Source organism: Cuculus canorus, chromosome 7, assembly GCF_017976375.1.
Source record: "Cuculus canorus isolate bCucCan1 chromosome 7, bCucCan1.pri, whole genome shotgun sequence".
Classification (NCBI taxonomy): Eukaryota; Metazoa; Chordata; class Aves; order Cuculiformes; family Cuculidae; genus Cuculus; species Cuculus canorus.
Genome location: NC_071407.1, coordinates 10197680 through 10210331, shown reverse-complemented (window position 1 = coordinate 10210331; position 12652 = coordinate 10197680). Strand labels below are relative to the sequence as shown.

At 41.3% G+C, this 12652-nt stretch overlaps 1 protein-coding gene across 8 annotated transcripts in view; it reads right to left on the bottom strand.

Annotated features, from left to right (window-relative positions):
* The window catches only part of ANK3 (ankyrin 3), a 368949-nt gene that overhangs the window by 91028 nt on the left and 265269 nt on the right, over positions 1 to 12652 (bottom strand). For all 8 annotated transcript variants that reach the window (XM_054071749.1, XM_054071756.1, XM_054071755.1 and 5 more), the window contains 3 exons: positions 11840 to 11938; positions 6631 to 6828; positions 4200 to 4298 (listed from right to left, as the gene is read on the bottom strand). In XM_054071749.1, coding sequence (XP_053927724.1) covers positions 4200 to 4298; positions 6631 to 6828; positions 11840 to 11938 — 396 coding nt within the window. The remainder of the gene's footprint in view (positions 1 to 4199; positions 4299 to 6630; positions 6829 to 11839; positions 11939 to 12652) is intronic.

Genomic DNA, 12652 nt, shown 5'->3' with positions numbered 1-12652 from the left:
CACACTAAAACAGTGTTGTTTACTCTTCAGTGTTGACCGAGACAGACTCCTGCCGCTCTGGGATTAAAGGCTGTATAGTTAATTCATGCAAGAGAACCAGAAAGATCCCAGAACACCATCAATAAATGGACTCCAAAACAGCAGTTATTCTTCCTTTCATGCCTTTTTATACAACAAAGTTCAGGAAAAAAATCCTTGGGAGGGAAATCACCCCAAGAAAGAACCACAGTTGCAATGGTTCAGAGAGTTATTTTGAAAATGCTGATAAGCTTTTGCACCAGAACTGATCTTAATCATACAGACAGACCTTATGCACGTATTATTAGACTTTTTTCCCTCCCTGCTGTAGCTTCACAATACAAAATATGTTTCTTCTTAATCTTCTCCTCTAATCACCTGAAAAACCTCAGTCGTGTGTGGCCCCTGGAACCTGAGCAGGAGTAAGAACTCCCATGTGTCAGAACTGCAAACTCTAGATGTTTCCACAGGGAGTGTAAGTTATAAATAAATGATGATTAAAGTACATGTAGCAGAGATGGAAGATGATAGCTTATTGGTCCCTACCCAAGAAGTTAAATGACTTGCTGAGATAGTAAGTGTTCTCCCTCTATTGACAAATCCGATGTTGCAGTGACATAACTGATGCTTACTTAACCAGGGGAAACGAGGAATATTATAAGGAGAGAATCTAAACAAAGAAAACCCAAAGAATAAAAAGACTCCTCCATAGTTATGCAGAACACCATAGTTGAGGTAACAAAAGCATATGGATGTGAAATGGAGAGAAGAAAACAGGTTATTGGTGATGTGGAGATCCACAATATAATGACACTCTAAGCTGTATGGCTCCACTGACTTTTAAGGCACAGACGGCCACATCTCTGCCACCATATGTCTGAAGTGATGAAACAAAACTGGACACACTGGACGGTATCGTGCAAGCATAGTAACAATGCTTCTGAAGCCAACTCAGCTGTTGCTATATCTTGCTCCCCAGTGCCTCTGCTTTTAGACCTAACACGCGCAGACCTTTTATTCCCATAGAACAGTTAATCCATCCAAACAAGAGTGCTCGTAACTGCAGAGCTGATATTCTACAAGCCAATCATCTAAACTTCACCTGCATAGAACATGAGGTCAACATATGGTAGTTCTTACAGCATAATAATTTGCCTTCATTGTAGAAGCTCAGAGCTTGTCAGCTCTCATTTTAGGAACGCAGGATGATTATCAGTTTGTTGCGAAACTATTCAGGGCTAAAATACATGGTATCACATTGGCAATTTTCTTACATAACAGGCAGTAGTGAGTGGATATCTGGCAGATGACTTCCGTGAGTCTGGCTGCGTGAAGCCTGGAGAACTCTCTGCTGCACAAACCCAGCACGCGGCACTCTGCCGAAGCCCTGTGAGTAGGCATCAAGCTAACACAATCCTGCAAGGCATTCAGGCACTTTCTTCCTAAGGAAGGGAGTCCCTTACAGCAGAGAAGACAAGTTAGCATGGTAGGCAAGAAGATAAGCCATTGAGAGTGTTCTTCACCACAGAAGCCAATAGGATTAATGCATGTTTTCCTAGACAGGTGATTTGTTACACTCCAAAGTAGTGTGCTTAAATACACCATGACTTTGCCTGACCTATGAGTCCCTGCCCCACTTCCAGACAACTATAAGGCAGTCCCATGGAAGCAAATCCATACCGGGAAACTATTCTTTATTAGCACTAGTTGCATATATAACTGATGTATGAAGGTGAACAAGAACAGACTTATTGTTGTTTTGTGGGTTTTTTTTTTTAATTACATGACTCTTACAGAAGGCAGGATTCAAGTCAAATACTACTGCATTTTTTCCCTCGTGTGTGGTTTTACCAGCTGACCAGTTCATTTTCAGAGATGCAATTAAGAAATTCAGCTCCACTCAGAGGATATCTCTGAATGAGAAACCAAAGCTCCTTTTTTGTGTGTCTCTACAGACTCACTTGCCTGCTCCGCCACACTGCCATCCTGTCAGTCTTTAAGTTCAGTACAGAGCTTGTACAACTGCGCCAAGCTGGCCTTGAGACTCAACAAACACGCTCTGCCTCTCAGCTGTGACAGTATCTCAGATGTTTCCACCATGCTAATGTGACTAGAAGGCCATCAAAGCCAGAACTAGATCCTATTTGGACATTGGAGAGCAAGCAAAGGGGACACGTGGCTGCCTGCACCTGTCGATGTAAATGTCTCCTCAGACTACTTACTATTTGTAGGACAGGGAAGAGTAGGAGAAAGGCAAATACTTAAAGACAAGTAGTACGGGCTAGGAGGCAATTTGGCTTTAACCAAATTAAAAGAGCAGGTTCTGTAATATCTTATGGAAACCAAAACCCAGATAGGAACTATCTCCATAAAGGTGACTGAGGAAACTGCAAAGAATGCACCAGGGCAGATCTCATCTGCTCCTGGATGATTTAGCAGATGATAAGAACCCAGATTGATTAATCTGTAAATTATAAACTGAGCGTACATTATGAAAGTGTAAAGCTGGAGAAACTCCTGGGATTTCAGTGGAACTACTTCAGTTTCATATCAGAATAAAGTCACTGAAATAGTAGCCAGTACAGTTTGAATTACACAGTAGAAAAATTCCCTAACAATGACTTCTTCTTCTGCCATGGATTATAATCAGCTGAGTTGCACCCAGAAATAACAATGGGTTCAGCCCTTTCTGAGATGTCAGTGTGATGACAGAATGATAATATTGCTGGACAATCTCACACACCTGGATATTCCTGGGATGCAAGCACAGTACCTAACTTGTGGCACACACCTACCAGAAAATTGTGAAAGTTGCTACTCTGCACAAAGGATGCAGGTCAGATGGTGAAACTTGGCTCATTTATCTGATTTCATCAGCTGCAGTCCAAGTATTTGATCACAACTGATTTCTAGTCCAGCTAAAGGAATGACTTGGAGATCTAGACAATGCATGAAGAATGTAGTGTAATCAACACTGAGATCATTATCATTGCATTCTGAGCACCGAGCATTGTATACAGTGTTAGTGAGCCTACCACCATTTGTATGCAGTCTCCTGGAATTTGCTCATAGCATTGCTCTTAAAACCTAGGAAATGGGAGGCATCATTGCTTGGGTTCTCAAAAGCATCCCCAAGCACCTCAAGAAATCAGGTCTCTTATTTAGGGATCCAAATATTTACTTTAGGCAAAACTATTTTCACACAAGTAACTTTGCAACGACCACCGTCACATATAAGTATTTCATGTTCATATACAATGACAAAGAATTTCAAATTTGGCTTCAAGTGTTAAATGTTTCATCTCTCATATTATTTCTAAAGGTAGAGTAGAGCAGTATTTACTGACAATCTAACAGGTTAATGTTTACCACCAGAACAATGGTCTAGTCTGAACTTGGGACACCAGAATGTCAGTTCTCTAGAATGTACCCATATGATGAAATAGCTCACCTCACTATGCTTTGCAAAACAAAGGGGTTTAGAAATTCAGAGGCATCCTGTCATGAAGGCCGAGTCAAATTGTAGGAATAGGGGATAACCTTTGTAAAGAAACCACGGCTTTACTCACAGAATCGGGTCTATGGGTGGCTATTTAGTATCAGCTCAGGGAAAGGAGACTACTTCATTTCACAAAGTCTCATAAGTTGTTGGAAAAAGTATTAACCACTTGAGAGTCGGGAATGCTTACATTGCGTTCCCATTGTTTCTCCCACTGTAAATACGGATGTTTGCAGTAACGGTTCTGTGTTTTGTTTCTACTGTCAGTTGAATGGAAAGTACTTGCAATGTAAAAAATACTAAAAGCGGATGAGAGTATGCATAGGGTGAAAGACTGCGTGACTCTCTGGAGAGACAGCACAAGCTCTTCTGGAAGTTTCCCTAAATAAAAAACAGATCAATCCCACTTAGGTTCAGTGAAACACAATAGTAGGACACAATCTAAATCTATATTGATCTAAATATTTGGCAAGAAATAAGCTTACTGCTAGAAGACTGAGAATAACACTAAACGTTAAAGTACACATATCTTCAGTTTTCAGAATACATTCCGTAATAAATTCATAGAAGGAATGTTTATCTGCTGTCATTTCAGTTTCACCCTGAAATTGATTACTAGTCCCATCTACAAGCTCATGCCTCTCTGAAAGAAAATAATACACCTCAACAGTGGTGTTTGTACCTTTGTCTGCGCGTCAACCGCAGCTCCTTGGTTAACAAGAACCTCTGCTACATTGACTCTATCCTCTTGAGCAGCCAAGTGGAGGGGCGTCAGTCCACTCTGAAAATTAGAAGCAACAAGTAACAATCCTCAGAGGAGGCAGATGAATATTAAAATGCAAATCCAGGTATCAGCAAGACCCCAAACATCCTGCTGAATATAAAGAAATTATGAATTCTACTTTCATTGTGTAATGTGCTTCCTGATCACATCTGTTGATTTGCAAGAAAGTATAATTTGAAAGCCAGAAAGCTAATGTTACTTTTACACAGGGAAGATTTCTTCATCCACTGTTCAATGCAGGACAGAAATTAAGAATTAGAGTTGCATAGTATTTTTTTGCTTCCCGACTAATTCACTTCCTTAGAATAAGTAATATTTTAAAAGAAATATTGAATTATTGTTTACACTTCTAAAAGTGTTCTAAAAGTAACATTCACTCAGATTTATCCTTACCTGTCCTCTACTTAACCATTTTCAAACACAAACAGTAAAGATAAAACTACATTTCTCTGAGATCAGGTCCATTTCTCTCCACCCAGGGAGTATACGGACTTGCTAGATGATGTACTGAAACTCTTACTTTTTTTGATAGGTCATTATTTTTCTCATCTGAAATTTAAGATCTAAAAATCCTTAAAACCTCAGAAAGCTATGCAACTTCCTGTCACATAAAAGACCACAGGTAAGAGGGGTAGAAAGAGAATCTACTGAGGGGACGCTGTTAGGAACGGTAAAGAATATCCATTACTTGAAAATTACACTTTTTTTTCTCTCCTCCTGTTCCTACTGCCTTTGGCAGCAGTGACAGAAGAGCAGGTGGCAGCAGTTGGCACATCAGGATGAAAAACTTGCTAAGTTTCCTGCACTTGCAACCCAGACTCATGTCCACGGTGGAGATGATACCAAAGGCAGTCACTGCTGAGAGCATCCCCCTGTACTGCACTCAAACATGCGATCCTGATAACAGGATCACATTCCACAGATATATAACAGTAACCAACTGTAAATTACCTAATGGAGCCTAGATATTACGAGCCAAACCTTCTAAGAAGATTTAATAAATGCTCAGTGCTCACACTTAGTGCTCTGAGTATTCAGCTCCCAACCATTCTGTATATCCTAAAGAAAACAAATGTTCTTTTTATTCCCATTGCAAAAATCAAAAGTTAGCATGCTTTAAATATCTGGCTTCAAATATAGGTGTGGAGCTTGGAGGAAACGTGCATCCCTAAGCGAGTACAGGGGAGCTATTTTCAAAAGGTGGTGTTATCAGTATAATGAGAAACTAGAGATTACAACCAGTAACAGACTGAAAGATGTTGCAGGTAATTAACCTCTGGTGGGACTGAATAAAAATGCCAAGCAGCTGCAATCATATTCTCTGTATTAGTCTTAGCAGCAAAACCATGATAGCCAACGTGACACAGAATGTGTAAATGGCAAATTGCCCTGTGGGGATACAAAGTACATCCTGCACTGCATAATCCCACACACTTGATTGAGACTGGAGAAAAAAAAAAAATCAACACCTGCAAAAGAAGCTTCCTGAAAGAGGGCCCAAAAATAACCAAACTGTAACGTTAGAAACAGGAAAACACAATGGCCCTGTGCAGCATCACTCACAGCCTCACAGGACACAGAGTTTTTCTACCACATGAGAATAAGAAATATTTTCCATGAAAAATTGGTCTCTTGCCTTTCTACTCCAGCCACATAAATACATGCTGAAACTACATTTTACATCTCTCATGTCTAGTGGGACATTTAAAGAATTAAGGCTGCACATTTGCTAGAAACATTACAATAGAGCAGACTTAATAGCCTATAAATTCATACATAGAGAAACTAAAATCTACCAACTTCCCTTTCCTGCCCCCAGCAGAAATTACACCGAAAATCACTGTGCTCTGAGAAACACCCCCTGGGGAGGAAGAATCACTTACATAAATGAACAAAATCTCAGAGAACCTTGCTGTTATTATCCCAATAGAAGAGTTATTTGTTCCCACTGCTTAATGGGCTGGCATATATCTAGAGGCTCATAAATGACAGGCACCAATCCCACTAATCACTGAGGGGAGGAAGACATTTTCTCTCTGGGCATATTTTGGCAGATTAGCATAACGTGGAAGGAAGGGAGGTGGATTAAAAATTCCTCTGCAGCATCTGCTATCATCAAAACTTACTACATTTTGTACTACGAAATACAGTTCATTTAATGTGACATGGCATGCTGCTCTCTTTGCTAGAAGAAACGATGATGTGTATTCAAACACCTGCTGTGGTTTTCAAAACCTGTAGAATCACAGTGGACAAAATTTACTTATAGGCCCCTATCCTCCCCGTCGCCACATTTATCTTCTTAGCATCAAACAGAAGGAACACTTACCTTGTTGCTGAGATTTACATTAGCATTTCTCGCAAGAAGCAATGACACCATATCCACGTGGCCGTCCTGAGAGGCAAGATGTACAGGGGCAATACCCTGCCTCGTTACAGCATTAGCATCAGCACCGTATTCCAGCAGTGTAGTCGCTATGTCCATCTGGTTTTTCTTGGCAGCTATGTGCAGTGGTGTGTAGCCATTCTGTCAACAGAAAGCGCTTCATTGCAAGCTACTCATTAAACAATGTGATAAATCACTTTACCTATCCGACTCTATGAAGTAAGTCATTAATACTAAAAATTCTGTCAAACGTAGTCAAATACAATATTAACTAGCAGCATAAATTAATATATCAGAGCTTTAAGTAACCTAGTTTTGAAGGTATCGCTACAAATAGAAGGATACTGAAAGAAACTCTCAAATCTGGGGAAAAAATACCTGGTCAGAAGATCACAGCCTAGAGCAACAGGAATTTGAGTTTCATTTCACAGACATTTGCTACTTTTCCTTAAATGTACATAAACTCTTTAGCAAACAGAAGAGAAGATGTTTGTTGATAACTCAGAACAGCTGTTATTGTTTGGGTTTTTTTCCCATTTCCCAGTGTGAATGAAAGCATTATGTACATGAAATATGGCCTTTCTTGCAGCATTTACTCTAACCTTACTAACAGGCTCTTTTTGTTCTGATCAAGGGAAAATTAAAGCATGTAACTTTAGAGTCTTGAATACTTGATTTTTTTTCATTCCTTCCAGTATGTGTGCCTAGTGAGCCCACTAATAATAATAATAAAAAAAGCAATATCTATTGCATGATAAAATTTCATAATTCTAAAACCTCTCTGCACCCTGTGGGGCACCAGGGCTGAAATATGCGGGCAGGCAAGTCACACGGAAGCAGAGTAATGCAGGTAGGAGTGAAGAATAAATACACAGTGGCGCAGAAATTATTACCAGAAAGTTTTAATAGTAATCTAGAAGGAAGAGAACTGCACAGCACTGACTCCATATGGTAAAGGTACTGTAATTTTCAAAATTCATTTCAGATTCAGTTTAGGCCTTAGATACTAAGATATTTCAAAACAACACTGAGGAAACACGGTGCCACAATTAATAAGGGAAGTATATGGCCTCTTTGAAGATAAAATGCTTTAGGAAAAACACGCATCATCCTCTCCGTGAGACTGACATGTAAAACTGCCATCGCCAAATAAGCACCTACTAAATCCTAAATACTATATGCTAAATCCTGAATATATCCTAAACTGTATTTTAAATGGAGCTCATGTATATTTTGTAAAATAACAAATGTTTTTTCAAGCCTTTTCCTCAGAAATATGCTTACATTGCTTTCAGTGGAATTGAAAGCAGCACATTGCCAAAAGAATGCAAAAAAAAGAGGTGAAAAATAAATGCTGAATTTCAGCTCTGCCTCAGTTTGCATCTTCTCCTTATGATAAGGGCTGTCCCTGTGCATAGATGGAGAAGGGAACAGGGAAATTTGGAAGGAAGGGTATTGGGTTATTCTGGCTACTAGTGAGAAGTGGTAAAAAGGGAAAAAGATTAAAGATGAAGGGACAGAGAGAAAGTGAGGCTTTGTGGGCGAGGGGGAGAGAAGGAGAAGCGTTGTAAGGTGGATACCAAACTAAAATTAGGCATAAGACTAATTATGGCACACGTAAAAGAAGAATGGTTCAAGAGATTAGCTATGCATATCGCAGCACTGTACTCTGACATGGCCACATCCCACACCCTTCCACCAATCTCTTTTCAAGGTAAATGCTGCTGGGTCAGGCTAATAAGCCAGTCCTAAGATCAGTGTTAAAGACAGGAGTGCTGCAGAAAAAACAACTGATGAATCTAACTGTGGAGGCAGTGATGAGATATGACATAACTCATTTATTTATTAGACCACATTTACAAAAGAAATGGGAAATCATTTGCTGTTACCAACTTCATCTTCCAGATGACTGCACAGCGGGTGCCTAAAGCAATGAACATGCTACCGTTAATTTCGTTTAGTATTGAATCTCTACTCAGTGTTGCTGTGCTTCACTTGCTGCAGAATACTAGCAAATGCTTTCTTTTAAGAAGACTTACAGCTGGCACTTCAGTGTTTGAAGTGGCAGCTGCAAAAGTGCTCTGTTACAGATGGGGAAGCTAAGGTGACCTGGCACAGGAGTTTGTATAAGATATGATCGTCTATAATGCTTCCACCTTGGTTTGAACTTCGCGAGCCCTTGGCAGTGGCTGCTGCAATCCCTGCCCCTACAGGATGCACAGTTTCCACTGGCAGTTTCTTTCAGTGAAAACTGGGTCAGTGTCTTCTCATCCTCTTCAGAAGGCCCACAGTGGCATTTAAGAGTGCTGTGTTGCAGTAGGGAAAGATCAGAGATCAGTCCAGTTCACCTCCTGGAGCACTGCTCTGGCAGATTGCCACTATTGACTTTATTGATTTCAGACTGTGTCGTTGCTGCTGGCTATCCATGTTTATTTAACTTTCCTCTCTTTTGCACTATAAGCTCTGGGACTACCATGTATGACAGACTCCATCCTCTTTAGCCATGCAGAAGGCCCTAGTGTTGTGGCTGCATTCAGTCATGTGTAAGAGGAAAGCAATCAAGTAGAGGTGTCTGTCTATCCACAATACTGGCTTTTCCACTAGCTCTCCCTTTTTCACAGTGTTTTTGGGGTTTTTTTTGCAGTAATTTTAGGAACACATCTAGGTTGTTCCAGATGGAGTATTTTCAGTGCATTTACCTACTTGAACATAGAATCATAGAGTCATAGAATCATAGAATAGTTAGGGTTGGAAGGGACCTTAAAGATCATCTTATTCCAACCCCCCTGCCATGGGCAGGGACATCCCACTAAATTAGGCTGCCCGAGGCCCCATCCAACCTGTCCTTGAACACCTTCAGGGATGGGGCAGCCACAACCTCCCTGGGCAACCTGTGCCAGTGTCTCACCGCTCTCATAGTGAAGAAATTCTTCCTAATGTCTAGGCTAAATCTGCCCCTCTCCAACTTATACCCATTCCCCTTGGTCCTGTCCCACAAGCCTTTATGAATAGCCCCTCCCCAGCTTTCCTATAGCCCCTTCAGGTACTGGAAGGTCACTATAAGATCTCCTCTGAGCCTTCTCTTCTTCAGGCTGAACAAACCCAACTCTCTCAGCCTGTCCTCATAGGGAAGGTGCTCCAGGCCCCCGATCATCTTTGTAGCCCTCCTCTGGACTTGTTCCAACAGCTCTATATCTTTCTTACTTTGAGGATTCCAGAACTGGACACAGTTTTCCAGATGAGGTCTCACAAGAGAGGAATAGAGGGGCAGAATCACTTCTCTCGCCCTGCTGGCCACACTTCTTTTGATGCAGCCCAGGATACGGTTGGCCTTCTGGGCTGTGAGCACACATTGCTGGCTCATGTCGAGCTTCTCATTGACCAGCACCCCTGAGTCCTTCTCTGCAGGGCTGCTCTCAGTCACGTCCTCTAAGACCTCTAAGATCATTCAGCCTAACCATCAGTCCAACATTTTTTTATTTTGTCCCCCATTGTGTACTGAAAATGGGGATTGCCCCGACCCAGGTGCAGGACTTTACACTTGGCCTTGTTGAACCTCATGAGGTTCTCAGAGGCCCACCTCTCCAGTCTGTCCAGGTCTCTCTGGATGATATCCCATCCTTCCGGTGTGGCAACTACGCCACTCAGCTTGGTGTCATCCACGAACTTGCTGAGGGTGCACTCAATCTCACTGTCAATATCATCGATAAAGATATTGAACAGCACCGGTCCCAGTACAGACCCCTAAGGGACACCGCTCGTCACAGATCTCCATCTGGACTTTGAGCCATTGACCACTACTCTTTGAATACGACCATCCAACCAGCTTTTTATCCACCTTACTGTCCACCCATCAAATCCATATCTCTCCAACTGAGAGAGAAGAATGTTGTGGGGGACTGTGTCAAAGGCTTTACAGTAGTCAAGATAGATCACATCCGTTGGTTTACACATGTCCACTGCTGTGGTTACCCCATCATAGAAAGCCACTAAGTAGGTCAGACAGGACTTGCCCCTGGTGAAGCCATGCTGGCTGCCGTTAATCACCTCCCTGCCCTCCATGTGCTTTAGCATAGCTTCTAGGAGGACCTGTTCCATGATCTTCCCAGGCACAGAGGTGAGGCTGACAGGTCAGTAAGTTCTCAGAGTCACCCTTTCTACCTTTTTTAAAAATGGGTACAACGTTCCCCTTCTTCCAGTCACCAGGGACTTCTCCTGACTGTCATGACTTTTCAAATATCATGGAGAGTGGCTTGGCAACCACATCTGCCAATTCCCTCAGGACTCTGGGATGCATCTCAGCAGGTCTCATGGACTTATATATGTTCAGGTTCCTCAGGTCTTCATGAACCTGATCCTCCTCTACATACATGTACTTCCACCCTGTTTCACTTATTGCTGCTGTCCAACTATTGATATTAATCCATACTTAAAACTGGGATCCACAAAAGATAAGCTTCTCTAAAGTCTTTATTCAGAAGTAGAATACATTTAAATAGTTATTCTTTCACATCCCCTGAAATTTTACACTTGCCTACAGTTGTCTTGCCTACAGTAAATTGCAACCAAGGCAGGGCTGTGACTAGTTGTTTTATAGAATCATAAAATCACAGAATCATTAAGATTGGAAAAGACCTCTAAGATCATCCAGTCTAACCATCAGCCCAACACTTTTTATTTTGTCACCGGTCCATTTACACTGTGGAAAAAGTATTGTGAATTGCAGGAATAATTACATACATTGTACTGAGAAATGTATCACACCTCAGAAGTCATCCTAGGGCACAATATAGGAGAACTCTCCCTGTTTAGCTAGGTATTAACTCCAAATTTGCCCTCCATAGATGTTAAGATGCAGTAATATAAACCTGGCTTGTAGAAGGTACTGAGGAGACCAGACAAGTGAAAGTAAGGCTCAGTATTTGCCAAGACTGACCTAGAGATTTAAAATGCTTCCACGTCTATTTTTACTGCTATTTTATTCACCTGCAGAATTATTCTAACAGCTTTATGTTGTTGTAAGATATTAATAAACAAGGTCACAGAGCCCCTTGTAATTGCAAACACAGCCTAGAAGGATCAGAGTTAGATAGGGAATAAAGTGACACAAAAACTCTAGGTATTGTTACCCCAAAGTGACCAGTACGTGTACCTTGGCAGATGCATGGGATGAAGCTCCCTGGTCCAACAGTAGGAGTGCCACTTTTTGATTATCGTAGTGTGCTGCTACATGCAGTGGTGTTAAACCGCTCTAAAAACACATGCAGAACAAACAAGTGCTGTTACAAACCCTCTCTGGGGACAACTTAAGAGTTTGGAAAATTGGAGTAGATAAGGTGAAAAAACACGTTTGTTATTCATTCCTGTATCCAGAGTCTTTGATAACTTCAGAATCAAAAAATAAAACAGAGATTTGAAAACCATTACTGATCTGTGAAAGCTTTTTCACTTTTCCCAGGCAAAATCAACAGAGAAACACATATCTGTGCTGCCCCTAGGACAGAGCAGGTAAGGAATTTTGACCCTGAGGTCACACTCACAGCAATGTTTTTCTTTTACTGCAGTGGATAAGTAAACTGTCCCTTGGATCTGTAAAAATCCAAGCTGGGCTGGTTTGAAAAGCTTGAGTTGCTAGTGGGCTTTGCCCCCTGTCATGAGACCTGGGTGAGCAGAGCCAGCTGCCTGAGGCCTCTGATAAGGACTGTAAATACTCTCGGCAGGAAGGCAGGGGAATGGTTTGTCTCCATTCCCCTGGCTGAGTATAGAGAGGACATCGTTTTGTTGCCAGTTAATGACAATAAAAGACACTTCTGACAATAGTTTGCTAATTCTTGACAGCTCAAACAAGGACTGGAATAATATACAAAACGCATTTCAGTTAAACCCAGGCTATGAATACTAGTGAAGTGGTAAGTAGGTAAAGGATATTATTAGAATATAATGTGCATTTAGATATTTGCTGTGC